This window comes from Glycine soja, chromosome 20 (genome assembly GCF_004193775.1).
Source record: "Glycine soja cultivar W05 chromosome 20, ASM419377v2, whole genome shotgun sequence".
In the NCBI taxonomy this organism is placed as follows: Eukaryota; Viridiplantae; Streptophyta; class Magnoliopsida; order Fabales; family Fabaceae; genus Glycine; species Glycine soja.
Window position 1 is genome coordinate 45280082 of NC_041021.1, and position 26692 is coordinate 45306773.

At 31.6% G+C, this 26692-nt stretch overlaps 2 protein-coding genes across 4 annotated transcripts; both read right to left on the reverse strand.

The window, feature by feature from the left end:
* Positions 1 to 3650: 3650 nt before the first annotated feature.
* On the reverse strand, positions 3651 to 8206 carry LOC114403268 (protein indeterminate-domain 5, chloroplastic-like). Of its 3 annotated transcripts, none has more exons than XM_028366110.1 (5): positions 7923 to 8206; positions 7761 to 7796; positions 7433 to 7645; positions 6610 to 7009; positions 3651 to 4947 (listed from the first exon to the last, which is right to left on the reverse strand). In XM_028366110.1, exons 3-5 carry the CDS (start codon positions 7569 to 7571, stop codon positions 3804 to 3806), a joined length of 1683 nt encoding a protein of 560 aa, XP_028221911.1. In that variant the 5' UTR covers positions 7572 to 7645; positions 7761 to 7796; positions 7923 to 8206; the 3' UTR covers positions 3651 to 3803. The 3 variants fall into 3 exon arrangements, with proteins under 3 accessions (XP_028221911.1, XP_028221910.1, XP_028221909.1); XM_028366109.1 differs by having other exon boundaries at positions 7433 to 7599; positions 7927 to 8205; XM_028366108.1 differs by having other exon boundaries at positions 7433 to 7599; positions 7923 to 8204.
* A 10779-nt stretch (positions 8207 to 18985) lies between these two features.
* LOC114403024 (transcription factor WER-like) lies at positions 18986 to 20689 on the reverse strand. The gene is made up of 3 exons (XM_028365734.1): positions 20537 to 20689; positions 20334 to 20463; positions 18986 to 19998 (listed from the first exon to the last, which is right to left on the reverse strand). The coding sequence occupies exons 1-3, from the start codon at positions 20670 to 20672 to the stop codon at positions 19440 to 19442; spliced, it is 825 nt and encodes a 274-aa protein (XP_028221535.1). The 5' UTR covers positions 20673 to 20689; the 3' UTR covers positions 18986 to 19439.
* Between the last annotated feature and the right edge of the window lie 6003 nt (positions 20690 to 26692).

Here is a 26692-nt window from a genome sequence, read left to right on the forward strand (position 1 = left end):
CTTTATACATATTAGATTAAGGTTTCATTATTTTTGAGCCTTGTGTTTAGGGCTCCATAATATAGGTAAGGTACTCTAGAAATGTAAGATTTTTCAGTTCTTGTATTTTAGGACACCTAGACTAATTTTTGTATTAGGGGTAGTTTTGTAATTTCACATGCATTAAATGAATATTTGATGTGTGTGGTTGGAAATAAATTTAATTGAATTGGGAGAAGCCCAATCCAATTAAATTTTAGAGGGGAAGGTGAGCATTTGCTTGCTACACCCCATTGTCACATCATATAGTCACACTTTGTGCATGTTCATCATGCTTTACATGTCTCATGACACCTAAACACACTTAGTGAAAAATCTTGAATTTGATCTTGCATTAGTGGGCTGAACCATAACTAAAATTCACTAATCATAATTAGTGAAATTTTGGTTCCAAAATTTGATTTCACAAATTCAATTTCAAATTCAAGTGAAATTTGAATAAAAATTCAATTTTTTCTCCAATTTTGTGTGACACTTTGGCTATAAATAGAGGTCATGCATGTGCATTTTTTTAACTTTGATCATTTGATAGTTACGCTTCAAAGTTCAGACCTTTTTTGACGCACAAAATTTCGTGCTCCCTCTCTCCTTCTCCCTTCATTCTTCTTCTCCTACTTTTAAGCTCTTATCCATGGTTTTCTATGGTGGGAAACTTCTTCTTGACTCATCTTCTTCTTGAAATAGCGTCTCCAATTATCTTTTTCATTCTTCATTTCGCTGTCATTAATATTCAAGAAGTAAAGGACTCCATTGATAAAGAAGATTTAAGGTCTACAAGCTCCCATGACTTAGTTCCATGTGATTATGAGCAGAATAATTGGATACTAGAATATTCATCCTCACACTCGTATTCATTAAAATTTGTAGATAATTATTTGCATCCGAACTCGTAATTATCTACCCATCACGAGACATTAATTTGTACAAGTATTCACTATGTACATTATCCATTAAATGAAATCTCCAAGTATCTTCAAATAGTTATGTGTATATTCGACGTCTTGTTTTTTGCTTTTGCAGAAGTGTGGTTCCCTTATGCCCTTTAATTTGGCTTTTTAGTTCTTTTATCTTTAATTTGTGGCCTTACCTCATGAGTAGTGTCATCCTCGTATTTGATGCTAATACATCTAATTCTACACCTTTTTCTCGCCATTCTTGGGTACGAGATATATTTGTAGATTAAATTCTGATGCTTAATTCATATCTGCATCGTCTTAATTTAGTATATCACTATTATGTTTATTCATTATTCATTTGGTCATTATTAGATCTTTAGCTTTTGGGTCCACATGTGATTTGAGAAATTTGGACCTTAGAAATAAAAAAAAAAATTGGAGTATCAAAGTGATATAACCACTATCTTTGCAGAATTTGGCTAGCTTGCATATTTAAAAAAAAATAATGAAAAAACCAAAATTTACTATGAAACTTTAAAACTTTTACTCCTTCAAAATAATATTGACAATATCAACAACATCAAACAAATTAGAAGAATTAGATGGGTTTCTCAAAAATGAAAATTCACTATCTTCTGGCTGCAACAGAAAAAAAATAATAATAGATTTTTTTTATCGGCCAATAAAAGTGTATTAATACTTGGTACAAGTGGTAAATAATAATAATAATAATAATAATTATTTGGTTAATCTATTAGGTCAGGTAATCCTGTATAAAATTTTGATGCTTAACCCAACTCCAATTTATTGCTTGTATTTTTTTAAAAGAAAATTAATAAAGGTTTCATGCTTACATCACTTGACGTGCAAATGGACAAACAAATAGAGGACTTTGATATGCAAGCTAGTCAGTCTTCAATTCATGAATGATTGAGTTCAATGCAACGCGGCAGAGAAAACTATGGTTATCTACTTTGTATAACAAACCACATATGATTCCCAATATCAAATAAACATAGACATTGAATGTTTGAATTTTTTTTCCAAAAGCAATAATTATTTTTAATTTTTTTATTAATAGTTAACAAAAATAATTATTTTCAAAATTAAATAAAAGGTTAAACATACCAAAACTAAATCCGTCTGAAAATCTATACCAACTACCAAGCATATTATTAAGACTCAAGGAACCAGTGGCGATTCTTAGTTACTATATTAATAGTGTGCGGTGAGTCATGAAATTTTGAAGATTTTGGAAATGTATCAATATTATAAAAAGTTATAAATCTCCTTTGCTGAATAAATCTATAACAAGGATTTTTAAAAGCACATTTGATTTGATAACGTACGGGTGAAAAGAGGATTTGTTCGAACTTGGAACCTTTTTTTCTTAACTTTGAATGAATTATCCGAAAAAATTAAAGAAAAATAGATCGGAAGTGGTACACTATATAAAGACGAAATGAGATGACTGGGTTTGATAGTCACGGACGAGTAATTCCCACACGAGGAAGCAAATGACATTGTGTGCGACAAAAGTGTCACAATATCTTTACTAATAATTACAATAACGAACATTTGCAGAGACTATATACTGTTTCTGTTGGATGCTGAGCACACTGTAATATATGCTCAGCCATCACACCACAACCTCACCCTCATTCATTAACGCCATAAAAATCTTCCACCAACTGAATAATGACGTGAGACCTAACCCTAACCAGCAACCACGGCACTGCCCTAGCTACAATACATGCTACCATGCAACCGTTTTAGACTTTAGAGAGAGAGAGTCAAAAACACTGTAATAAAATTAGTTCCAAAAGTGGTCAACATGGTCAGGAATATTTAAAAATGAAAGGCTATAAAAAGGGGTCATCTTTAAGCTAAGGAATATCAACAAAAGCACATGCAAATTTGCAGGGTCTGTATCAAGTTGCAGTGTTGGTAATGGAGTTAGTAAGTTAGTAACCATTTTTTAATTAATATTTTAACCTGTGCGCTGTGTGGGATATATAAGTATTTATAACTAAAATTTATAATAAATATATTTGAATATATAAATTATATTTTAGATTTATGATAAATCATTTCATTGTAATATAAGATTATTTTTAACTATTTTTTTAAAAAAAACTATCGATAATTTGAAATTATGTGATCAGAGATTAATTAGTTTTACACTTGAATTGTATCAAAGCACATGTTTCTAATTAAAATAATAAAATAGTTTGACGTCAGGTAAATAATATTTTATATGCACAAAAATTCATAATTATTTAATTTTTTAGATCTGTATGTGCCGTCAAGTTTGTATGACTCTTGGTATGTCCTGTACATAGTCTTTTAATAAGGTTTTCTTGAAAAGTAAGGAATTAGGTATGCAATTCAAAATTCCTTGTGCATTATTTTCAAGTTTGTGTAGCCTTAGTCGGTATTATATACGTTATAGAAAACAATGATGAAACTGAAATGAAAACAGGTTTTGTCGCTTCCATTGGAATATAGCCAATATGTGAAGATTCTCAGCAAGAGAGTCAGCATCCTCGTCTGTTGAGCATTTGTACACAACCTGGCTGGCTTTACCGTATGCTTTTTCCTGTCTCAAATTAAACTTTATCCCACACTCTCATGAAATTCAATGGAACAGTAATTTTTTTTACTTGTCTATCACTGTCAAATAATGTGAGTGAATTAAGGGTATGGGGAAGTGCATGCTCAAGAAAAACATAGGAATTGCAATTTTTAGAATCGAAATCATAGTTAATATACCGATTAGAGTTCTTTTGGGGAAAAGATAACAAAATAAGCCAAAGAACAGTTTTAAACAAGTTCATACATACGTAACAAGGATTTTCTTGAGTTTCCTTATTGCAACGTTGACTTTCCAAAGTGACGATTTGGCTGTGCTGACTTTAGGTCATGGTCCAAGGAACTCATAGTACCTATGTCATGTTGTTGTTGTTCTCTTTGTGAAAATCCACCACTACTCATGTTTCTCATCATTCCTCCAACACCCAAAAAGTCTAAGGTCAACTTATCAGAACCTCCAAAGTTTACACTAAGATTCTGAGGCAACTTATTGTTGGACTCATCCACGTTGTGAAACCCACAAAGGTTGTTTTCGTTCCCTTGCATGCTCCCAAACAAGGACGTGTTTCCGTTGGCAATAGAGTTCATCAACCCTTGAAGATTGTGGTGGTGATCATTTTCAGCTTTGCAACCATTGTTAGTACACATTCCTCTGAGTAAGGAAGAACAGTTGGTGGTTGTGGTTGTGGTTGAACCCATTTGAGCAGCTTGTTGAAGCAACGCAGTGGCAGACATATGAGGGGACGACACATTTTCCATCGAATTGCCAAAGATAGAAGAAAAACTCGATCCAACATGAGGGGATGACACGTTTTCTATTGAATTGCCATAGAGTGTTGTTGTTGTTGTTGTTCCTTGGTCACCACCACTTATGTTGTTGAATTGATCAGGGATTATGGTGCCAGTGCTAATATTGCTACTTGGGAAGAAACTTAGGTTGAAAAGATTGGAATTATTAGGAGCAGCAACTGAAGAAGAATCGGAGTTGTTTGTGTTGCCTTGGAGATCTTGGAGTTGCATTAGGCCCTGTAGTTGCTTGGTTGAGAACAATGGTCCATGTTGTGAATGGTGTTCTTCAAATAATGATTGATTTGTGTTGTTATTCATGAAGAAAGCTGAGGAAGGCATTGATTGTGGTGAGTGTCCAAATGAAGACTGGTTTAGAGGTGGAATCAAGTGTTCAAACTTTGTTGCTGCTGCACCAACATTGTTGCCAAGGAGAAAAATGCTGTTAGTAGTGGCGGTTTGGTTCTGCTTTTGAACTTGTGAAAGTTGGTTACCCACTTGGGATAGGCTTAAACTAGTCGTGTGGTTTGTGCCAAACAAATGAGTCCCCAGAGAGTTTAAGCCACTCGGGAATCTTGCACTCTCTTGTGCTAGCGCATCACAAAAGGCCCTATGAGTGATGAAACTGTCACGCCTGCATAAAAAATATTTGATGAAATAAAAGTATATGTCAATTAATTAACTACATGCTACATTGATAAAAAAATGTAGCCATACAAATTGACATTAGCCAGGGAAATAATAGAAAGGTGAATTTATCAGGTCAAGTATTAAGACTTACATTATTTTAAGTATGTTCCTAAGAGAATAAAATATGGTAATCAAAATGTTCCTAATTAGCAAGGTATATTAGCTAGTACAACCTAACGACGACTATGTCACCACATCATAACCTAAATTCTAAAATAAAACCATGTATTTATTTTTATAAAGTATATGGATAACCTAACGACCGTCCAACCTAACGAATTTTGGAACTACAGAAGTTTCAGATATATCAATTATTTAACCAACCAAATCCAAAGGTAGTCAAATGTAAAAAAAAAAAATTATAAACATAATGAAAAATACATTTTCTTTGTAACTGGAACTGCTATTTTGATAAAATAAAAAACAATAGAAACAGAGGCCCAGGGGATTGTCTTGCCAAAATATGAAACACACCAGAAATCCAAATCGACATGCCTCTTAAAGGCGTCTCTTTGATCAATAAAAGAGAACTATTTGCAACTTTGATGAAAGTCAATTATCATAAGCCCAAATATGGGGCCAGTGATCAATAAATGTAAACAACCTCAATACTTGTCTATTTTCTACGATGAGGATTCGTTTCAAGACAACCGTACCATCAAAGAATTGCTAGGCTTTAAAAAAATCAATGAGAAGCGTAAACAAATAGATACAGGCCAATTAATGCTGAGAATATGTTTCAGTAATTACATAAATAAATAGGGTGCCAGTGGTGACAATTATTCGCCCTGGACCCATTGCAACAAAAAATAACTGAATATATATATATATATATATATATATATATATATATATATTTGAACCGCTACAATGTAGCCAAGCCGAAAGAGAACAAAACACAGCATCTCCAACTCATGTGAGAACAAACCCAGTATCACTATGCCCGTTACCTTTACAATGTAGCTTAATTACACGTGAATGGGAATAAGGGTGGTGGCACTGTTCCCTAGGACCAAAGTTGAAACTTGCTTGTTTTTTCTTCTTAAAACATTTCAATTTTTTGTGCCCCATTTTAACAGTGTACTCACGTGCGAGCAGTCTCCTGCCATATACCTCCACTAACACCCAAACACAAACTAATTACAGGGAAATGGAGAAAACTCTTGTTCACATTTTAACTTCTCTTTGGATTATATACTTATGCTACATTGCTACAATTTTTCTTAAATTTTTTCCAACTTATTACATACATGGTTGAATTAACTTAATCCATGCTTGTTATAACTTTATTTTAAAAATTCTCTAAGAAAACTAATAAAAAAATAAGTATTTCTCTAAAACACTTAATAAGTTTTCATTTAGAAATGCTTGTAATAAATTAAACGAGTCAAGCTTAATTAAAAGCTTTTAGTAGTGTAAAAAAATAAAAATAGAAAGCACCAAACCATAAAGAAACCCTAATTTTTTTCATAAACTGGATGGCATTGGCATGTACATATACATATATTGGTGAAGAATATATATATATATATATATATAAAGTTCAAGTTCAGGACAAGCGAGGTAGTATTAACTAAGACAAAAACAAAAAGGGTTGTTATGTTACCTAGAGAAGAGAGTGCCACAGTCACATCTGTATTCTCTAGTGCCACAAGTCTTAGAATGTGCTTTCCAATCAGATTGAACAGCATATTTCTTTGAGCACTTTTCACACTTCCATTTCTTCTCGCCGTGCTTGCGATAGTAGTGCTTCTTGATCCCAGTGAGGTCTCCCAAAGCCCTTGAAGGATCATGATGGACGCAGGTGGGCTCGGGACACAGATAAACCTTTCTTTTTGGCTCTTTTGTTGTACTCTTCTGCTTTAGCTTCCAAGGCAGGTTGTGTCCTCTTCTGTGAAGCTGTAGGTTTTGCTCCCTTTGGAACCCTTTATTGCACACCTCACATATAAACCTGTTTGTTGCCATTAGGGTCTTGGGAGATAGTTTTATGACCTCCGCATCTGGATCTATTACCCCATCAAAAAAATGACGACAAACAACAAATTATTATAAAAAAAAAAAAAAAAAACTCTTTGCTTCAATCAATTGCACATATATGCACAAAGGAACATAAGAACTAATCTTCCCTTTTTAACCTTCTTTTGGAACCACGTAGGCATTTTAATAGTAATAAAAAAATGCAAGTTTAAAAGAAAAAATCATTAAAAAAGTTTAAACTAGAAGTCTCATCTCATGCGCTGCTTTTGAGAAACTTGGAGGAAAGCAATCCAACCATTAAAGAAGTCAAGAGCCCTAACTCATATCATTCATGATTTAGGGTTTCATTGAGTTTGTTCTTGAGAAAATGCAAAAAGTAAAAAAAAATTGGCAAAGGGTGTGTATATGTGTGTGTGGTTTAATAAGTAATGAAATTCAACTAAGCTACTTGCATGGTGTTCCAGGTTGATTCCTCCGTTTCTTTTGAGGCGCTGTGGTTGGAGAAACTGTGGAGGGTTGATGGTGTGTTGTAATCTGAGGGCTTTCTTCTCTGATTCCCAAAAATGGAGTGGATGAGGAAGCTGCCGTCATAATTGTTCTGCGAATCTGGAACTAATTGCTGAACCAAAAGTAAAACCAATCAAATATATCCGAATATCTTTCTGCTGAAAGAGAAAAAAACTCAATCGCATGTCTCCTTGTCTCATGGAAAGAATAAACAAAAAAGAAATTAAGGGAAGAAAAAGAAACTACAACACAGAATGAAGAAGAAAAAAAGACCTGAAAGTTTGTTTGATTTTTTCCCTGCTTTCTTGTCTGTCAGAAAACAAAAAGAAAAAAAAAAACTCAGATTTTGAAACATTAAAGGTACCAAGAGGAAAGTATCTTAGGAGACAGAAGCAATCAGGAGACGAAGAGAAGAAAACAATTCACTCTGAATACCTACTTATCTTCTGGCTAGCTATTGTTTTCTAATGCATAAAATTTAGCTACTGCTACTACTACTCCCCTCTTGTTATTTCTCAATCATTTGGTGTCATCAAGACAGAATAATAATAATAATACTTAATAACACGCTAGCTTGTCCACCAAAAAGGCATATATGTATCTCTTTTGATCTCTGTGTCTCTACTTTTTCCCTCTCTCCATCGTTGTGCATTTTTTGTAAAGGAAAATAAATAAATAAATAAGGGTGGTAATAAAGTTAATTGCCAGTGAAGTGAGGGAGGTAATTTATGTCCCTGTTATACTGCACTTGCACGGGCTATTGTGTCCTTAGCAGATGATGGTTTGGGGCCACCGACCCTCTTAGGCCTCACCCTCCCCTTATCTCTCCTTCTCTTATTTCGTATCTTTTTACCAACAACCAGACAACTTTCGTCATTTTTTAGCCCACAAATAATTGGTTTTATTTATTTATCATTAATTATTGTTATGATGTCCTACAGTACTTTCTTTACCATGGTTTTTATATAAAAAAATTAATTGGAACTATTACAATTTTGCATGCACTATTGTTCAATTATATATGGATTACTGTAAAATTGAAAAAAAAATGTTTGGATTAGTTGGAAAAAAAAATATTGCAGCCGAAATCTTGTGGTGGTCTAGAGGTAAAAGACTTGAAACTCTTGAACCTGAGCTTGTAAGCTAAATGAAGATAGCATTTTTTGGTAGATACTAAAAGTGTTTGGTGTTCACTTCTATCTTCTAAGTATGGTAATTTAAGTTGTTTGCTTGAAGATTGAGTCATCTTGGTTAATTAGCTTATTGTTCATTTTGGTGGCCGGAGATATTTACTCGAAAAGGATGCTACTCGGTTTACTCAATGTGTATATGGTGGGGGGAACAAATAAGTTTTTGAAATGATTGTTTGCAGATTAGCAATACTGTTTACAAAATGACAAGTGTACCATTCGTATAGTATCTACCAAGTAAATCAGGATCGTAACCACATGACTCACGCCATATCAAGTAAAATTGTGCAAAATTCAATAACTAAGGCAAAAAATTAATAAATGAATATTCAAAGATAATTTGATTCAAGTAAGTTTTTGAAATGATGTTATAGATTGACAATACTAGCTCGAAACATATTTTTTTCTCGTAACTTGTACTAAGTCTATGTTAATAATAATGATGCTTGTGTAGTTGAAATGAGAGAGTGGTCTAATAATATTTGGGGTTGAAGAGAACATTATACAAGAAACAAATCATTTAGTGTTGGCCAAAAATTGTTACTATATCTCAAAAGTCTGCAAATTTGAACTTAATGACAACTTTGTGTCAACCTTGAGGCAAATACTATGATGCTCAAAGAAAAATATTTGCATCTACATTCTGGTCAACGTTAAGTTATGTGGATCAAAAAATCAATCATATCTTCATTTGAAGCTAAATTTTTAAAAAAATGTGATGGTCTTAGCCGACGCAAATAACATCGACCATAGCCAACTCTACATAACCTACCACTAAAATCACTCACCCAACTCAAATTCTCATCCCCCCCCTCCCCCAGCTTTAGCTTTAGAAAACAAAAAGACATACAAGTAAATGACTTATTTTTTGTCGGAGAAAATGAAAAAAGATTAAAATAATAAACCTCTAAGGTACTAGGTTGATGTATTGTAACAAAGAAAATACTTTTCAAATTAAATGATTTTGTATTATCTAATAGAAAAACAAACCCTGACAACAATAGCAAGAAGAACTCCTCATGCTTCACATGACTTTCGTTCCTCATAAAATGCTTCATCAATAAAGTATGATCTCGACTAAATATTTGAAAAAGAATTTAATTAATTTTAGCACCGCAATAATTTCTTGTTATATTTCTTTGTTTCTTGTTATATTAATGTCACCACTCAAAAGCGGTCACATTAATACAAAATATTTCACAATTTGTTCGCTCCATTCTAATTGATTAAATCGCATGCATAATTAATTCAACATGCCTTCCAAATATCTCACAAGTTTATTGAAACAGTTATTGAAATGGTTAAGATATTGGGAAGGTCTATTGAATTAATTATGAGATTCAATTATTTGAAATGAGAGGAAGAAACTATGAAATGTTTTTGTAATAACATAGTGGATCAATAATCACTAAAAAAACACAGTGGGTTAGTTTAAGTAAGGAGTTAGTTTAGAAAAAAAAATTGAAAATTATTGTAGCTTGTCTATATATTTTTTTCCTGTATCAATGAATATTTACCTATAAAAACATTTAAAATTATTATTTTTATAATAAATAATTTTAAAACTATATTTAAAGTGATTTTTAATTAATTAATAGTGTAAAATTATTTTTTATTAATAATATATAAAAGCTAAACTCTTTTATGAATGTTAAATTAGCTATATTTAAAAAAAATGATATGTTAAATTAAATTTATTTAACAAAATATTAAATTGTTTTTAAATTCTATAAAAAATATAAACTCAATCTAAAAATTAGAACTTTTATTTTAAAAGCTGAATCAATAAAGTTTAATATGGATTGAGTTTTTTTTTTTTCGTTCATCACAAGTATCTTTTATAAGAGACAATGTTATTAAGTCTTGTAGAACAACTATGGATGACAAACTCTTCATCTCTAATGTGAAATATTCTCTTTCTTTAGTGTTTAATATAATTGTATACTTAGAAATTCGAACTTAATATTGGTTGTCAGGAGTTCAATTGTCAACACGGGAGAAACCTAGGTTTGATTCCCATAAAATATACTTTTGGTGAGGAATAGATAACTTTAAATATGATTAAACTCCAATAAAAAAATTAGTTCATAATCCGTCTAAATGATCAAAATTTATAAAAATACTTAGAAAACCTAAGGTCCTAATTACGATGATACCAAATAATAAAAAAATATCACTTGCCAGTATAGAATAACACCTTGTTAGTGATCTAGCACTCGCTGGTAATATATAAAGATCCATTAAAAAAGATATCTTTACTAAATATTATTCTTGGAATAATATGATCTTTTGTCATTTTAAAAAATATAAATCCTTTTATTTCCTTTTCAAATTATCAAAATATTTGAGGAAGGTAAAAATATATGGAAATTAAAGGGGTTTTAATTTTATTTCCTTTTATTTTTTAATTTCAAAACTAAATGAAATAATAATAATAAAACCTCTGCTCTATCAAACCTAATGCATTGAACATGCTCTTACACACATATTGATGAACATGTTCTTGCATACATAATTAAGTTGTCGGACACAATTTTGTTTTTGATTGAAGGATAATAAAAAAATAGAACTCACCCCAATAAATTTTGGTGTATTAGGATAACCATTTGCAAAGTTAATTTTTAATATTTTAATTTTGTTAAATTATATTCAATTATTTAATTTTTTTTTTCTTAAGAGTAAGGATAAAATTAAATGAAATTTTTTAATTACTTGTCTTAAACCATCTCCAACGATGTAATGACTATAATATTTTTTTTAATTGATAAACATTTATTGTTAGTAAGAGAATTGAACCTGAGACTTTTTACCTTTATTCTTTTTTAACCATCCAACCAATTTCATACGACAGCAATATTTTTGCAAAATAGCGTGGGCCAGTTACCATACTCTTACAAAAATTTCTAGCACAAGAAAGAACGTAGAGCACACATAATGCGAATATGTGAATTGACATTCGAATGAAACATGACGGGGTCACCTGTAGTCCTGTGGACCATGTTCCGTGTGGCTTTCGTTTGGATAGAAGCTTAAAATTGAGATACATGGTGTGGGGGTAAGTACCTAGATAAGGACCCTCTCTTAAGAGAGAAAATAGATTAATAATAATAAGTCTTTAGGAAATTTGGCATTATCTACATTTCAAGTACTCAATATAGGGTTTTATTTCCATTACTTGAACTCAAAGGTATTCTTTTCACGTTATTGGGCAAATCAGCTACAGCGCAAGTGGGACAAATTAATGAAAATGAATATTCAATATGAAGACAAAGAACGGTTAGCATCAGTTTATACCATGTATTCTCATTCTCCTATGGCAGAACAAGCAATAAGGTACGCATTCCAGGCTTGCTACTAGCCCACTATAATTATCCAAGATGCATGTCAAGAAAAAGTAGAATTCAAATTTATTATATATATAAAAAAAAAAATCCTAGCAAAGATAGGCGCATGCTTCGGTGGGAAAGTAAAGTTATTAATGTTTGGCGCACAAAGATAGGCAACCCGATTGTTGACTGTTAGACTAATGATCTTTATATTGAATGACTGGATTCGGTCAGTGCAACCTTTTGCACCAGTTAATTAGTTTTTAATAGTCATAGATTATTTTACTTTTATACGCCTTCTTTATTATTAATTATTTTATTACAAAATGTTCCCAGAAATATTAGTCTTATTTTCCTTTGGTTAAGAACTTTATTTTATTTAATTATGATTTGTTGATATTGGTTGGTTGTGGGCGTTGGTGTCATTGTAGGGAGGAAAATAGTTTATGAGAGTATTTGGTGAGGCTCGTGAGGGTGGTCGGGGAAGAGGTTGTAAAGGATAATGCCGAAGGATCAGACATCGACCTTCGAGTTGTCGTAGTCAACACCGCAGAGGATCTCCGGCACGGTGAAGGCGGGGGGCCATAGGCAGTGTGGAGGAGCTTGTCGTGGAAGTGCTCAGTGAAGGCACAGAGGCCGAAGTCGAAGACCTTGAGGTCGTCGATGGCATCCAGGAGTAGGTTTTGAGGCTTGAGGTAACGGTGGGCGACGCCGTGGCGGTGGCATCCAAGAGTAGGTTTTTCGACACATAGAATAATGACCACGGTAGCATAATAAAAAATAGCAACAACCAAACAAGAACAAGCACAAAACTAAAAGGGCTGAACTCCCAAGATGACACCCAAAATCATATTAGTTGTTATTCATGAGTTAGTTTTGTATTGAAAATTTGCAAGGAAATAGCAATGTGCCTCCAATTTATGGTTCTTTTTGTGGAAATTGTACATATTTTCTTTCTTATGTGATTTACTAAGCGAGACTCATCCGCTTAGCAAGGCATCCAGCTCGCTTAGTGGATGGGAAATCCTAGAAGAGGATAAGTGAGAGATCTGCACGCTTAGCGCGCAGTCAGCCCGTCCAACGAAGACGTTGTCTCTTCATGCGCCCACTCTCGCTTAGCGAAATTTTACTTACTCTCGCACAGCGAGGCAGGCTCGCTAAGCGAGCTTTCGAGAGCTAAAAAGTCCAAGAGTCTTTAAAACACTGAAGTTGGAGGAAATGAGAAGGGGAACCGGTCAAGAGCCACAAGGAGAGTCTAGCTATGTGAAAAACAGAGAGAATTAGGGCTGAGAGGCTGGAGAAGACATTCTCCATCATCTTCTTCCATTTTCTTTCACCAAAAATATTTTCCTTCTTGTATTTTGAAGCTTAGCTTGTAATGGAAGGCTAGAACTGCTTTGTTCGGGAGTAACTACTGAAACTCTTGATGTAATGCTCTTACTGCCTATTTAATATTATTTTCTGGTGTTCTTTGCTTCTATCTATGCTTATTTTACATGCTTGTGGCTTGATCACCCATTTGTATGTGTAGTTAGACTTTTTAGTATTGGAAAATGCTTTAAAACCTTAGAACTTGATAAAGCAAGCTAGAAATATGTATGTCTAGGAAGGGAGTGCAGTGATCTACTATATTTTACACTGTATGTTTAGTGCAACTCTGTTAGAGCGAGTTTGTTAAGGAATCAAGAACAAAAGCTAAAAGAGTTAAGCTCATTCATGTAAGGAATCATGGTCTGAGTATTTTCTCGGTGTAAAAACACTAGAATAATGTTAAATAGAGAAAAACCTTTTATACAACAAGAGAAATTTCAATAGGAAACTTCCCAACGCTTTTATCTTGATTGTTGTCACATTTTATAGCTTTGAGTATTTTACTTTTATTCAAGTAGTTCAATAGTGCAGAAACTTAATCTACCACTCAATATTTCATTATATTTCAAGCTTTAAAAGTGTTTACACATTAAATATACATAGTTTAGGTGAAACAAATTTCTTGTGGATACGATACTCGATCTTACCATTTTATACTACTTGTGCGAATCGGTACACTTGTTGACCACATTCGAACAAGTTTTTGGCATCGTTGCCAAGGAATTTCTTTCCACTTAGATAGTATAATTCAGTTTGAAAACATTTATCCTTTATTCTTTGGTTGTTTCTTGTGAATAGTTAGAATTTAAATTTTTATCTCTTGACTTGGTTAACTGTTGCTTTATTTAGTTGCTTCTTGTATGCGAGGTAATTCTTCAGCAGGAGATCTAACTCCATTAGATTTGGAGATTAAAGCCACTTGCAGGAGAAACAATGCAAAAAGGAGGAGAAAGGCTTTATAGGACAGAATAGTCAACCCAAGTGTCGAGAGAACCCATTCATCTGAATCGTCATCATCATTTCCAGCAAACTTGAGGGAATCCGAAGTTGGTGCATCAGAAGCTCACATTATGGCAAATAATCAACCACAGAGGGTGACTCTCGAGAATTATTCCAGCTCCACCGTGCCGCAAATTTTCACAAGTATTACGCAGCCGAAAGTCCAAGCACACAACATTTCTTATCCACACTCCTTGATTTAGTTTATTCAAGGAAATATTTTCCATGGCCTGCCTAATGAAAACCCTTAAGCACACCTAGCAACCTATATAGAGATTTGTAACACAGTGAAAATAGCTAGGGTGCCCGAAGATGCAATAAGACTAAGCTTGTTTTCATTCTCTCTAGTGGGTGAAGCTAAGAGATGGTTGCATTCTTTCAAGGGAAACAATTTGAAGACATGGGAGGAAGTAGTAGAAAGATTCTTGAAGAAGTATTTTTCCTGAATCTAAGACAATTGAAGGCAAAGCAGAAATTTCCTCATTCCATCAATTTCTGAATGAGTCTTTGAGTGAAGCACTAAAACGATTTCGTGGCTTGCTGCGGAAGACACTGACTCATGGATTCACTGAGCTTATTTAGCTGAATATATTCATTGATGGTTTGAAGCCACAGTCCAAGCAATTGTTAGATACTTCTGTCGGAGGGAAGATTAAGTTGAAGACTCCAAAGGAAGCAATGAAACTTATTGAGAATATGACAGCAAGTGATCATGCTATTTTGCGTGATAGAACACACATACCCACCAAAAGAAGCATGTTGGAACTCTCTTCACAAGATACATTGTTGGCACAGAACAAGCTGTTAGCTAAACAGCTTGAATCACTCACAGAGACACTCAACAAATTGCCAACATAGCTACAAGCGGCTTAGCCTTCTCATTCAGCTATTATGCAAGTTGGAGGCTGCAATATTTGTGGAGGAGCTCATGAATCTGGTTGTTGTATACCCCAAGATGATGATGCTAAAGAGGTCAACTACATGGGGAACCAAAACAGACAGGGGTTTCACTCAAGTGGTTTTTCAGGTTACCAGCAAGGAGGGAACTTCAATCAAAATCAAGGGCGAGGATGGAGATCACATCCAGGCAATCAAATCATCACCTTTGATTTCCTATAACTTGAAAGACGCCTCTATTTCAACTCAATCAACAAGACGAAGTCCTATAAATGTGACAATAAATCCTCTTCAACGAAATTAATCTTCAAAACAAAACCCTATAAAGACAACATAGAACTTATCTTTCTACCTGAAAGGGCAAAATAGTATTTAAAGTTCGTAAAGGAAATTCTTATCTTTTTATTAAAGTAATAACAAAATTATCTTTCTATGTTAACTTAAATAAAATATTAAAAATTTTAAATACCGACTTACTTGAGATACTTAATTTGTATTTCTTTGACCACAAAATATAAAGAATTTAGGTGACCATCTGTGCCATTTTTTTAACATTTTAGACTCAATAAATCATGAAAGTAATTAATCTCTGTCTAATAATTTTAACAAATAATATAAAGTTTAACAAATTTTAGCAAACAATACTAAAATATACACCCCTGTCCTGATTAATTGGCCGGGTTAATAATTAATTAGGTTAAAATAACTATCATTTTATAGTTTTTGTTGACAAAGTTTTAAGTATCCATGTAAAATAGAATGGGACGGAAACAAATAGATGCATTCTATTTTATTCATATATTAATAAAAGGAATAAAATTAAAAAGTGATTTTTTTTTTGTGAAAAAAGAGCTAAGAAACAAAATAAAATATTCCATTCGGCTTCCACTCGTCAAACCTTGCCTCAAGCTCTAGACAGTTGGCAAGTACTTAATTAAGCATGAATTAGAAAAGGGATAATAACCCTTCAACTGCCTTTTTCGTATAACTTTTTTACAGGATATCTGAATGAACTTTATTATGCTACTAGATCATTTCATACACACATGAACCCTATTACAGTATGTTATATACTAGATTATTTCACACACACGGGGTTAAGTAAGTTTAAGTTTCCTTTAGGTTTTTTAAAGGGTTTCTATTAGGTTAAAATAGTCTTTTTGTCACTTTTTCTATTAACCGTGTTAATTTCAACAAAACGTGACAAATATCATTATAATTTGTCATGTATTATCAAATTAATCAAGTTTATGGCAGTCACGTGTTCGATTATCCAATCAATCAAGTTAGAGAATCTATGGAGCTCAAACATGGGTAGTATATAGATGATTGAGCAAACTCTGGATTTAACTCGGCCTAATTCACAGATAGAGTTTGATAGGATTCACAGGTAAGGAAACTATATATCTTGACCAAAAAGGAAACAAACTAACTATGAGTAGATGTAGCATGAACATAATGATGTTAATTAAGGATCGGATTTTTATTTAGAGGGTTGCTCACATTTATTGTTTGGGTGCGCTCAGAATGCAATGGAACACAGTAGAAAACAATAGTTTTAACCGATCATGAATTGCAATTCTGTTCATTGCAATTAACAAAGCAACAGGTCCATTAGATATGAAAAGGTCTACTAGGCCCACATCAATGTTGACTAATTAAGCAGAAATGTTTCTGATGGGAATTACTATCCACACCTACTCATTTAACATTTAGACCCCTCCATTGTGCAAAAGACAAAAGTACCCTTATATGATATAGTGCATATTTGTATTAAAATTTACAAACTTAAATTTGGATTAAACTTAAGTTTGCAAAAGTATCCCAAGTCTTACTTCTTCCAAATTGAGTTTTCAAGTAAAAATTTACTCTCAAATGTACATTTGTAATTTTTTTAGTGAAAATGAGAACACACCTATACATCTAACCCCCACCCATTTTTTTTCTTCTTTTTTTTCTATCTTCCTCTCTGTATGACTTTTCCTTTGGACATATTTGAAGCTCCAATCCTTCCATTCAGTGTACTTGCATCTTCAACTACACCCATTGGTAGAGCTATCAAAATGGATCCAAACCCATGGGCCAACCCTGCCCACCACAGGTTCAAGATGTGTTGGGCCAAAAAAGGGGAAAATACAATTGATTGTAAGACTTGATCACACTCACCTACTACTTGGCTCACCTGGGTTGAACTTGTGATGACCGAATTGACCCACTTAACCCACCTAAAAAAATAACCTATTTGTATTTCATAATATTATTTTAAGACTTTAAAATGTTTTATTCATTTAACTAAAAATAGATTAAAACTCACCTAAAATATACTTTTAGTATTTTAATATTATTCAACATTATTTTATTTATTGTTTTGTTCAAGATTATTTTTAAAGTTTTTGTTATTATAGTTATAGACTTCTAGCTTGTGATAATGTCTTTTGGTGTGTGGATAATGGAAGATTTAATTCAACTAATATTTTTTTAATGTATTCAAATTTATTTTTCTAAAAATTATTTTTTTGTTGATTTTAAAAAAAAAATGTATATTTTTTTTTTATTTTAGGTGGATTGGTGGACCAACCCATTTAACTCACAACTCGTGATGGGCCAGACTAAGTCACTTTTTTCTTAAATAAACTTTTAAGTGGACCGGGTTGGGCTAACTCATTTAAGGGGTGGATTGATGTGGGTCAGACCCAACGAACTAGACCAGCTTGTGTTGACAGCTCTACCCACTACAAGTCTAGGGCATTTATCTCTTGTGCAATTTATGAAGCTTCTTCTTCTTTGGCGTGTGTCTACATTTTTTGAGTGTTGTTGACTTGATTTCTTTTCTTTCGTGTTTGCATATTTGATGGAAACTTATTTTTGTTGTGCTTAAGTGCACAAAAAACTTATTTTTGTTAACTACATGAGATAAATAAAAAAAAATCCATTTTGTACTAACCTAAGTACTAAACAAAAACTTGTTAAAGTGTCTTACAAAAATTATAAATGATTTTTCTTCTAATATTGTTCAAACCTTATTTATTAAAGGAAAAAAATACCTTAATTTTTTTTTGTCACCAAGAAGATATTGGTGCAAAGTATCCACCAACTTTGCTAACAAGTAATTTCTGTTGGAAAATTTGTCTAACCATCTTCAGTGAAATTATTTTTCTAAATCATATTATTTTCATCTACAAAGCTAGAGAATATCGAATTCAAAATCATATAGACTAATGACTTGTTAAAAAAATCCCTTACTTAACACTATACTAGATCAACCATCAATGAAAATTGTATAAATATTAATGTTAGTAACCTTTGTTTTAATAGCCTAAAATAAAGGATTGAGTTACCTTATGCTTAAGTTGGCCCAGGTTTCATAGATATGTTTTCCAGAAAGATGAAATTGTAACGATGGCCATCTTTTAATTTGACACTAGCTATTTCATTAGAGTGGCAGAGTAATAAATGAATGGGAGTATCAAAATATTATTTGGCTAGGGTAAATAAAAATTTAGAAAGACAAAATAAGGTACATTCACTCTTAATTTAAATTGAAGTATTTTGTTGTCTTAACCCGTCATGTGTCTTTATTTTCTTATTCTACACACATTTTCATTTTTAAAAAAATTAAATCCATAAAAAAATTTAATTCTTTTTCACTCTCAAACTTCAAATACATGAATATTTTTTAAAGACCCATGCATATAAAGAAATCAAGGGAATTTACGTAAGCTCCGTAGCTCCCTCCTTATAACTAGAGTAACGCATGGTAGTTTTCATAATTTTCATGGAATAGTTCACCCAAATTGCAACATAACCCTGCAGGTAGCATAATTCTCTCTAATAACACACAACTCATATAATATACCTTCATCAAAATCATACTAGTCACAGCAAACGTCACATAACCATCAAAACTCTATTATAAGTTCATTTTTTTTTTTTTGTTAATTTAACATCCTCAACCATTTCATTCAAGTTCAGTTTTTTAAAAGGAGACTATTTAGCCACAATACTTTAAGGGATTTTAGACCTGTTCTTGATTCAAAATTAAAATTTCATCTTAGTACCAACAGTTCATGTCAACCTTAATTGCACATGATACTAAAATGAAATTCTAATTTTGATTAAAGAACAATACTAAAAACACTTTAAGGTAATGTGCCTAAATTTTAAACACTTTAAAAGGAAGAAAAACCCATATCTTGATCTTGTGGAAAATAGGGGTCATTCTTCCAATTCTCATACCATGCTTCTTCACCCAACGAATCATCAAGCCTGCAAGTCTCATCTTCAAAAATATGTTGGGGTATTTCGACACAAGCATATCCATTAAAACGAAAATCATCCTCATACGACATTAACAAGTCACTGATGTCAAATTCTTGGAGGACACCTGTTAAGCAATGATTATAGTCATCTAGTTGCATGGATGCAGAAGAAGGGTTATGATTGTCCCAGCTCGTTGTAATCAAATTCGTTGTGTTGACTGAATCATTGACTGGCATCATAACCTTGGTACACCTCATTGGGTGAGGGGATTTTGTAGGATCAAGAACATTACCAAAGGAATTTTTTGAGCAACCCGGAGATTCAATTCTTAATTTGATAGGAATGTTATCGTTATGGCTAGGAATTTTGTCATGCTTGTGCTCTGCCTTCTTTCTCAAATAAGTATTCCAATAGTTCTTAATTTCATTGTCTGTTCGCCCTGGTAAGCGTCCCGCAATTAGAGACCATCTATACATCAAACAAATATAAATTAGTTACATATTCATTAACACATTTTTTAATATGCCGTGTTGAGCAATCAAGAGAATAAACAATCAAGAGAATAAACACATTAGAGATTTTATACTAATGGATCATAAACAAATCATATAAGTGAGAATAACACTTATAAACCAGAGTTTTGATTTTGAATTAAAGTATGATGTCAAGTTGATTTATGTGATTTGCTCGTGGTCTATTAGTGTAAAATCTCTATGGTATTTATCCCCTTGATTGCTCAACAATGACCAACAAAAGAAAAGAGAAAAAGTAAATGCATGTATAATATAAATAGATAGATATACCTATTCCCTAAGAGCTTATGCAGTCTAATAATGAGATCTTCTTCATCCGAAGAAATGTTTCCTCTCTTGATATCTGGCTTGAGATAATTCAGCCATCGGAGTCTACAACTCTTCCCACATCTTTTCAAGCCTATACTTGGAACACCAAAAACAAAAGGAAGTGAAATTAGGAAACAGAATAATTTTGAAAATAACATATATACCTGCTCTTTTGGAAAGCTCTCTCCATTTTCCTTCTCCATGGACTTGAACGTAGTTCATAAGAATTTTGTCTTCTTCAGCAGACCAAGGACCTCTGTTCATAGCATATTGATTGTCACAGTTGGCCTTTCTTCCCATCTTCTCAATTTCTCTGCCTCTCTGTCTCTCTATTCTTGGATTCTGAAAGGTGTTGTGCATGCTCCTTAAATACTTGCTCACTTTTCTTTTAATTAATTATTTAAAAATATTTAATTTCTGTGGCAGATTAATCAACTAAATAACGATCACGATGATAAGAGTTCTTTACTTGTTTAGTCCATTCAAATGGGACCGGTAGAGCCATAGTGGTGTTGTTCTTTTCCTTAAAGGAGAAAAGCAATTTAAACTATGAATATGATTTTTGCTTCTGTTATGATTCACCCTATTACGTCCCCAAAATTTCTGTAAATATCAAATTAAGTTTATACTTCCCTTTATAACATTAATACTCCACTCACTGTTGGGATTCATCACTGCAGGAATATAATAAGTATACTTAAATGTTGAAGAGGTGGCATTTCAATAAGATAAAAAGTAGTCAGTAGTGCGACAAAATTATGACAAACAGATACCGAATAAAGGATCGTGCATGAAGCCTTGAAGGAGGCAAACTTAGTGGCTCAAAAACCAGAACAAATCCTACTCAAAAAGCTGTTATAATACAGAGCATGGTTTATGTAAATGGGTTTCATTCGTCCCTTTATGTATGGTGAAGGTCATTTGTAATTATAAAGCCATCAACCGAGTGCATGGGAGGGGCAAAATCTTGTAAGGGAAATATGTTATCATGTACTGTTGCGCTTGTGTTTTGTTAAACTCATCCCACCAATAATGGATCTAAGACCGGGACAAAAATATACATTCAAATTAAATAGGATAAGAAATATGATAGTTATTATGGTATATGGGAGGAATGCTAATCACACTTTCTTTAAAACTCTTCTTTCAAAATTTTGTTCATGATTAGTTAGAAATTATTAATTTTGATAAATTTTGTTTCTCATTTGATATAAATAAGAAGCGAATAATTAAATGAGAATAAAACCTATCAAAAATAACGATTTTTAATAAATTTTAATCAATTATAAAGAAAATATCATTAATATTTTTCTTATATATATATATTGACATAACAATAATAAATTACGATATAAAAAAATAAATATCTTATCTTATTTTATCCTATTGAGTCAATTGAAAAAAAAAGATAAAACTAATTTTTTGAATTAAATACTTCGCACTATTATTGATAAGAATCAATATACTATATTTAAAGTATAATTTTTACTATTTATTGGAAAGCCCTTGTTGGGATTTGTAAAAAGAAAAGGTAATTAAAAATATGATAATTTATTAAAAGTGATCAACTAAATTTTTTAGTAAAATTGACTAGCTAATCAATTTTACACCGATTATAAAAAACAACAGCACATGTGAGTAGAAAAATTACCAACTAAATTATATTTTATTTTCTCATATAATTAGTCTCACGTCTTTCGATAGCGGATTATGAGTCACAATTAAAGTTAGAGAAAAAATAATATAATAAAACCCATAAATATTTGCAATTTTTCTTTTATAATTTTTTTTTCTAAAAACCTAAATCCAGGTTGTCACCATTCGTTGAAAAGGGCGAGACTCAGTGGTCGGATTCCGGCCACCGCACACAGTAGCAATCCCTTTTTCCCTCCTCTTTGATATCTTAAGTTCTCCAGCATTCCCTCAAAGCCACTCTCATGATGCTATGCCATTGCATGTTTCTCTTTCATTGTTGTGCAACTCTCTCTGCTTCCTTCACCTAATCTCCAAGTCTCCTTCCTTTCCTCTCTTACAAGTAGCAATTCCTGCTCATGCATGCTCAACAAAATTCCCTTTCACTTCCGTGAAGCGAATCTTGCATCAACGCCCTTACAAATTACTCCACAATCAACCGACGTCGGTCACTATTCAGCGACATCATTTACGATAAACTGTATATGTTATGTAATTAATTAATAAATTGATACGTAATAATTAGAAATATTTTAATGACTAAACTTTAGAAAAAGGGAAAATGAGTAAATTAATCTATCCCAATAAAAGTTTAATTATTTAATAATATAACAAAAAACTGGTATAAAAGATCATGGGTCACACATCTTAACCATCCAATACTATGTTAATATATTCAGTGGACAGTAATACGTGATGCAAAATGGATCAGATTTTTCACTGGTCCACCGTAGAATCTTCCCCAAAACAAATATAGCCTAGATCCATATAAACTCAAACTAAAGTATTTTCTTTGGTTTGTATGTTGTTTTCCTTTGAATTTTAACCAACCAAGTCCAACGACCCTTGTTTCCATTAGTGGTAGGAATTTTTTATTTTTTTTTTTACATTTAAGGGGTGTAGGCACTTGAGAGAGATAGAAAAAGAGGAGAGATAAGCCATTAACAAGATTAATTATATGATGTAACCCAAAAAAAAATTATAATTATTGATGAAGTGTTTAATTTTGTGTGTTAAAATATTATCATTTTTTTCTTATTTTGATCCCACATTCAAAACTCTTTCTTAATTAACATCGTTGTATGTATTTATTAGTCATATATATATATATATATATATATGATTTAAGATGATGATAAATTAATTTTAAAAGATAAAAATTTAAATATAGTATGATGACCTAATAACACGTCATATTGTGAATTACTAGTATTGTTTTTTTTTTTAATTTTCTTGGCAAATCTCAAAAAGAAAATTGAAAAAGACGGAAAACAAAAAGGGCAAAGATCTTGGTAGCCAGCCAGCCTCGTGGTGCCTCTGCTCTGCGCAGGAGGGATCCTAGACCCAAACTTTGAGATATCATCATCATTTCCAGTCCGGTTCAAGATAATGTAAATGTTAACTTTCTTAATGATGTTACTTTAGTGATTATTTTCTTTTTGACAGGAATCACTTTAGTGATTTCTCTTTAGCATTATGCACTGAAGTTTTATTGTCTCACCCTCATACTATTGGATATATAATAATAAAATATCTATTTTAGGATTAAAATTATGTCACACAATTTATTCACTTTTTTATGCGATTCGAATTGTTTTTTTATAGACTAATTAGTTTTTATATAATTTAAATTTATTTTTTAATTAATTATGTTATTGGTTTATTTAATTTTTAAAATTTCACGAATTATTCTATTTAAGTAAATATAATAATATTTTATTATAGTATTGAATTTTTAACATAATATTTTGAAGTATATTTATTGATGAATATATATTAGCTCGAGTATTGATAAAGCTTGGATGAATGTCGCCCACTGCATGGCTGCACTTGCATTGTGTCCCGGGGAAATGTAGCAAAGGTTCAAAAGTACAGCTAATGTATATAATGGCCTGTTCAACGAATATCATCATATTTTGAGTTGATTTCACATTCATTTTTTGCAAAAAAGAAAAAGAAAAACAAGAAGAGATTGTCACACTGTCTAACTGAGGTCATCCATATTCAAATTCAAAAGCAATTAGTTAGTTATTAAAACATGTGATTCTATCCCAAAAAAGAAGGAAATAATTTAAATCAAAGACAGGAAATTAATAAAAATGATTAAACAAAAATATACTTAGGTAATAGCATCAATAAAAAAAAAAAGTTGATGAAGTTCTGGTTGCCTGATCAAAGTAAAACTATGGATAAAATATCACATAAGGATGGTTTCCTCGATAATATCATATATACATATAGAGAACTAAGAAGATACACTTAAGTTTAAAATATTTGGTTTCCTCTTTACTTTCTTTTTTAATAATTTTTTTGGTATTTAAAATTTATTAAAGAAATTAACTCAGTTATTATTGACATGACTTTTTAATACCTAAGCTTCAAAGTTCCTTACATCCAAACCTTAAAAAAATGGGGGAGGGGGTGTCCTTCCAATCAGTTAGCTGCCAATATTCTCTCTCAGTCGATTTTTTTAAGAATAAACGTACGTATGAAAATTTAATAATGATTAATACCTTTTTATTTATGGCTAAATTTAGTTTTTAGTTTTCAAATTATATATGGTTCATGCAAAAATTAAATTCTTAAAATTTATGTATGATGGTTAAAAAAAATCGATAAATGGTGTGATTGTGCTATACTATTTAATTAACAGTGGTGCGGTAAGCGATCATTGCAGCTCTGTACGTATATGCATGTGCAGTTAAATGCAGACTATTGGAATTGTGAAATACGTGTTTGCTGTGAAAGCTGATGCGCCATTGTCGTGAAAGTACAAGCAATGATCGATATCTTTATTAAATTTGAATATCAAAGCTACACATGATACGAGAAATGAAAACCTGCAATAATACAGTTACTGCTGTTCTGATTGATTAAATAAGGAAAAAAATATGTTTGTAGTATTGTGATGAAATCTTATTTTTAATCTCTTATAATTTTATATCATTTAATTTAATTTTACTATTTAAAAAAATGTAAGAATAAATTCGAAATAACTTGTTACGTTTATATTACTGTTCAATGTGTTACATATTAATAAATTTTTTAAAGAAAACAAAATAATTTTTTCACGTTAAACAAAAGTTAATATCCTTCGTTAGAATTCTATGTGAAATGATTAAAAATATTTTTTTATAAAATAGATGACTAAACTGGATAACAAGAAACTCTGAGGATTAAAAATAATATTTAATAAAAATATATTTTTCCATAAACCCAAAAATGGTTCTTCCCTAGATATTTTGACCTGACATAATTCAACCATCGTAGTCTGCAAGACTGCAACTCTTCCACGTTGTTCAAACCTACAGAAGGAATACCAAACAATATAGAATGGAAAACGCGGGAAAATTTGTTTGTACATATAGAAACGTAATGATAAATGTTATTTGTGCTTTTAGCCAAATCATTATATATACTACTTCTGGCCGGAAAGCTCTAATTCTATTCCCCCATGAACACATGAACGTAAAAACTTCGTGAGGATTTTTTTTCTTCTTCTCAGCAGATTAAGAACGTACCACTGTTCATCATTTTGTTTTGTCACTTCTGTTATGGCCTTGAATTTCTCCCTATCTTCCTACGAATGAACACGTGTATAAAGTTTTTTAAGAAAAAAGCAAGTGGTCGTTTAGATTAATATTTCACGGAAAACAAAGGCAGTTAATTAGACAAAATTAATCAATTAAACACATTCGTCTCTTTTTGTCCAATTCAGTGTTTCTCTATTTTTTTTATTATTATTTGCACAATATAATTTCAATGCTAGTTGAATGAATTATATGTAGCGTGACTTCTTTTTTTTTGCTACATGAGAAAAATAAACACAAAACTAAAGCAAAACTAAGACAGACGACAAGTTCTCTCTGCTCGAGAACTTCATTCGGAGGTATCTTCCAACTAGCATCATCATGTCCATCGAACTTGTTTCCCATTTAGCCAACTTATCAGCTTAGCGTGACTTCCTAATTTGTTTAAACTTATTTATTGAAATAAGTATTTATTTTAATAAAATAAGTAATTTTATATTTTTTTAAAAGTATGTTTGTTTTAAAAATTAATCTTATGTTTATTTTAAAAAGAAAATCCTATATATTTCTTAAAAAGCATTTATTTTAAAATTGTTTTTTTTTTTAATTTAAATAAGCTCACTCTTTGTCCAACCCTGATTTTTTAACACCCTAATTATGTACCATAATTGACACTCAATTCATATATATATATATATATATATATATATATATATATATATATATATATATGAAACACATGAACACATGAATGTATAATTTTAATAGTTATTACACCATTTTTATAACTTGATATATAATGTAATTTTTATTGATCCAACAGTTGAATTATATATACATATTATTAAGATTGTTTGTGTCAAATTTTATCAAAATTAAACAATAACAAGAAGGTAATTAAATGATCTATATTTTAGTATATTTAGAAATGTTTATAGTACGTCGATTTTAATCTATATGAATGAGGTAACAAATGATTTTAATATATATATATATATATATATATATATATATATATATATATATATATATATGAGAAGAGATCAAATTATACCAGTGTAACGTTGACAACCATTACATTATTCTATAACTTTTAAT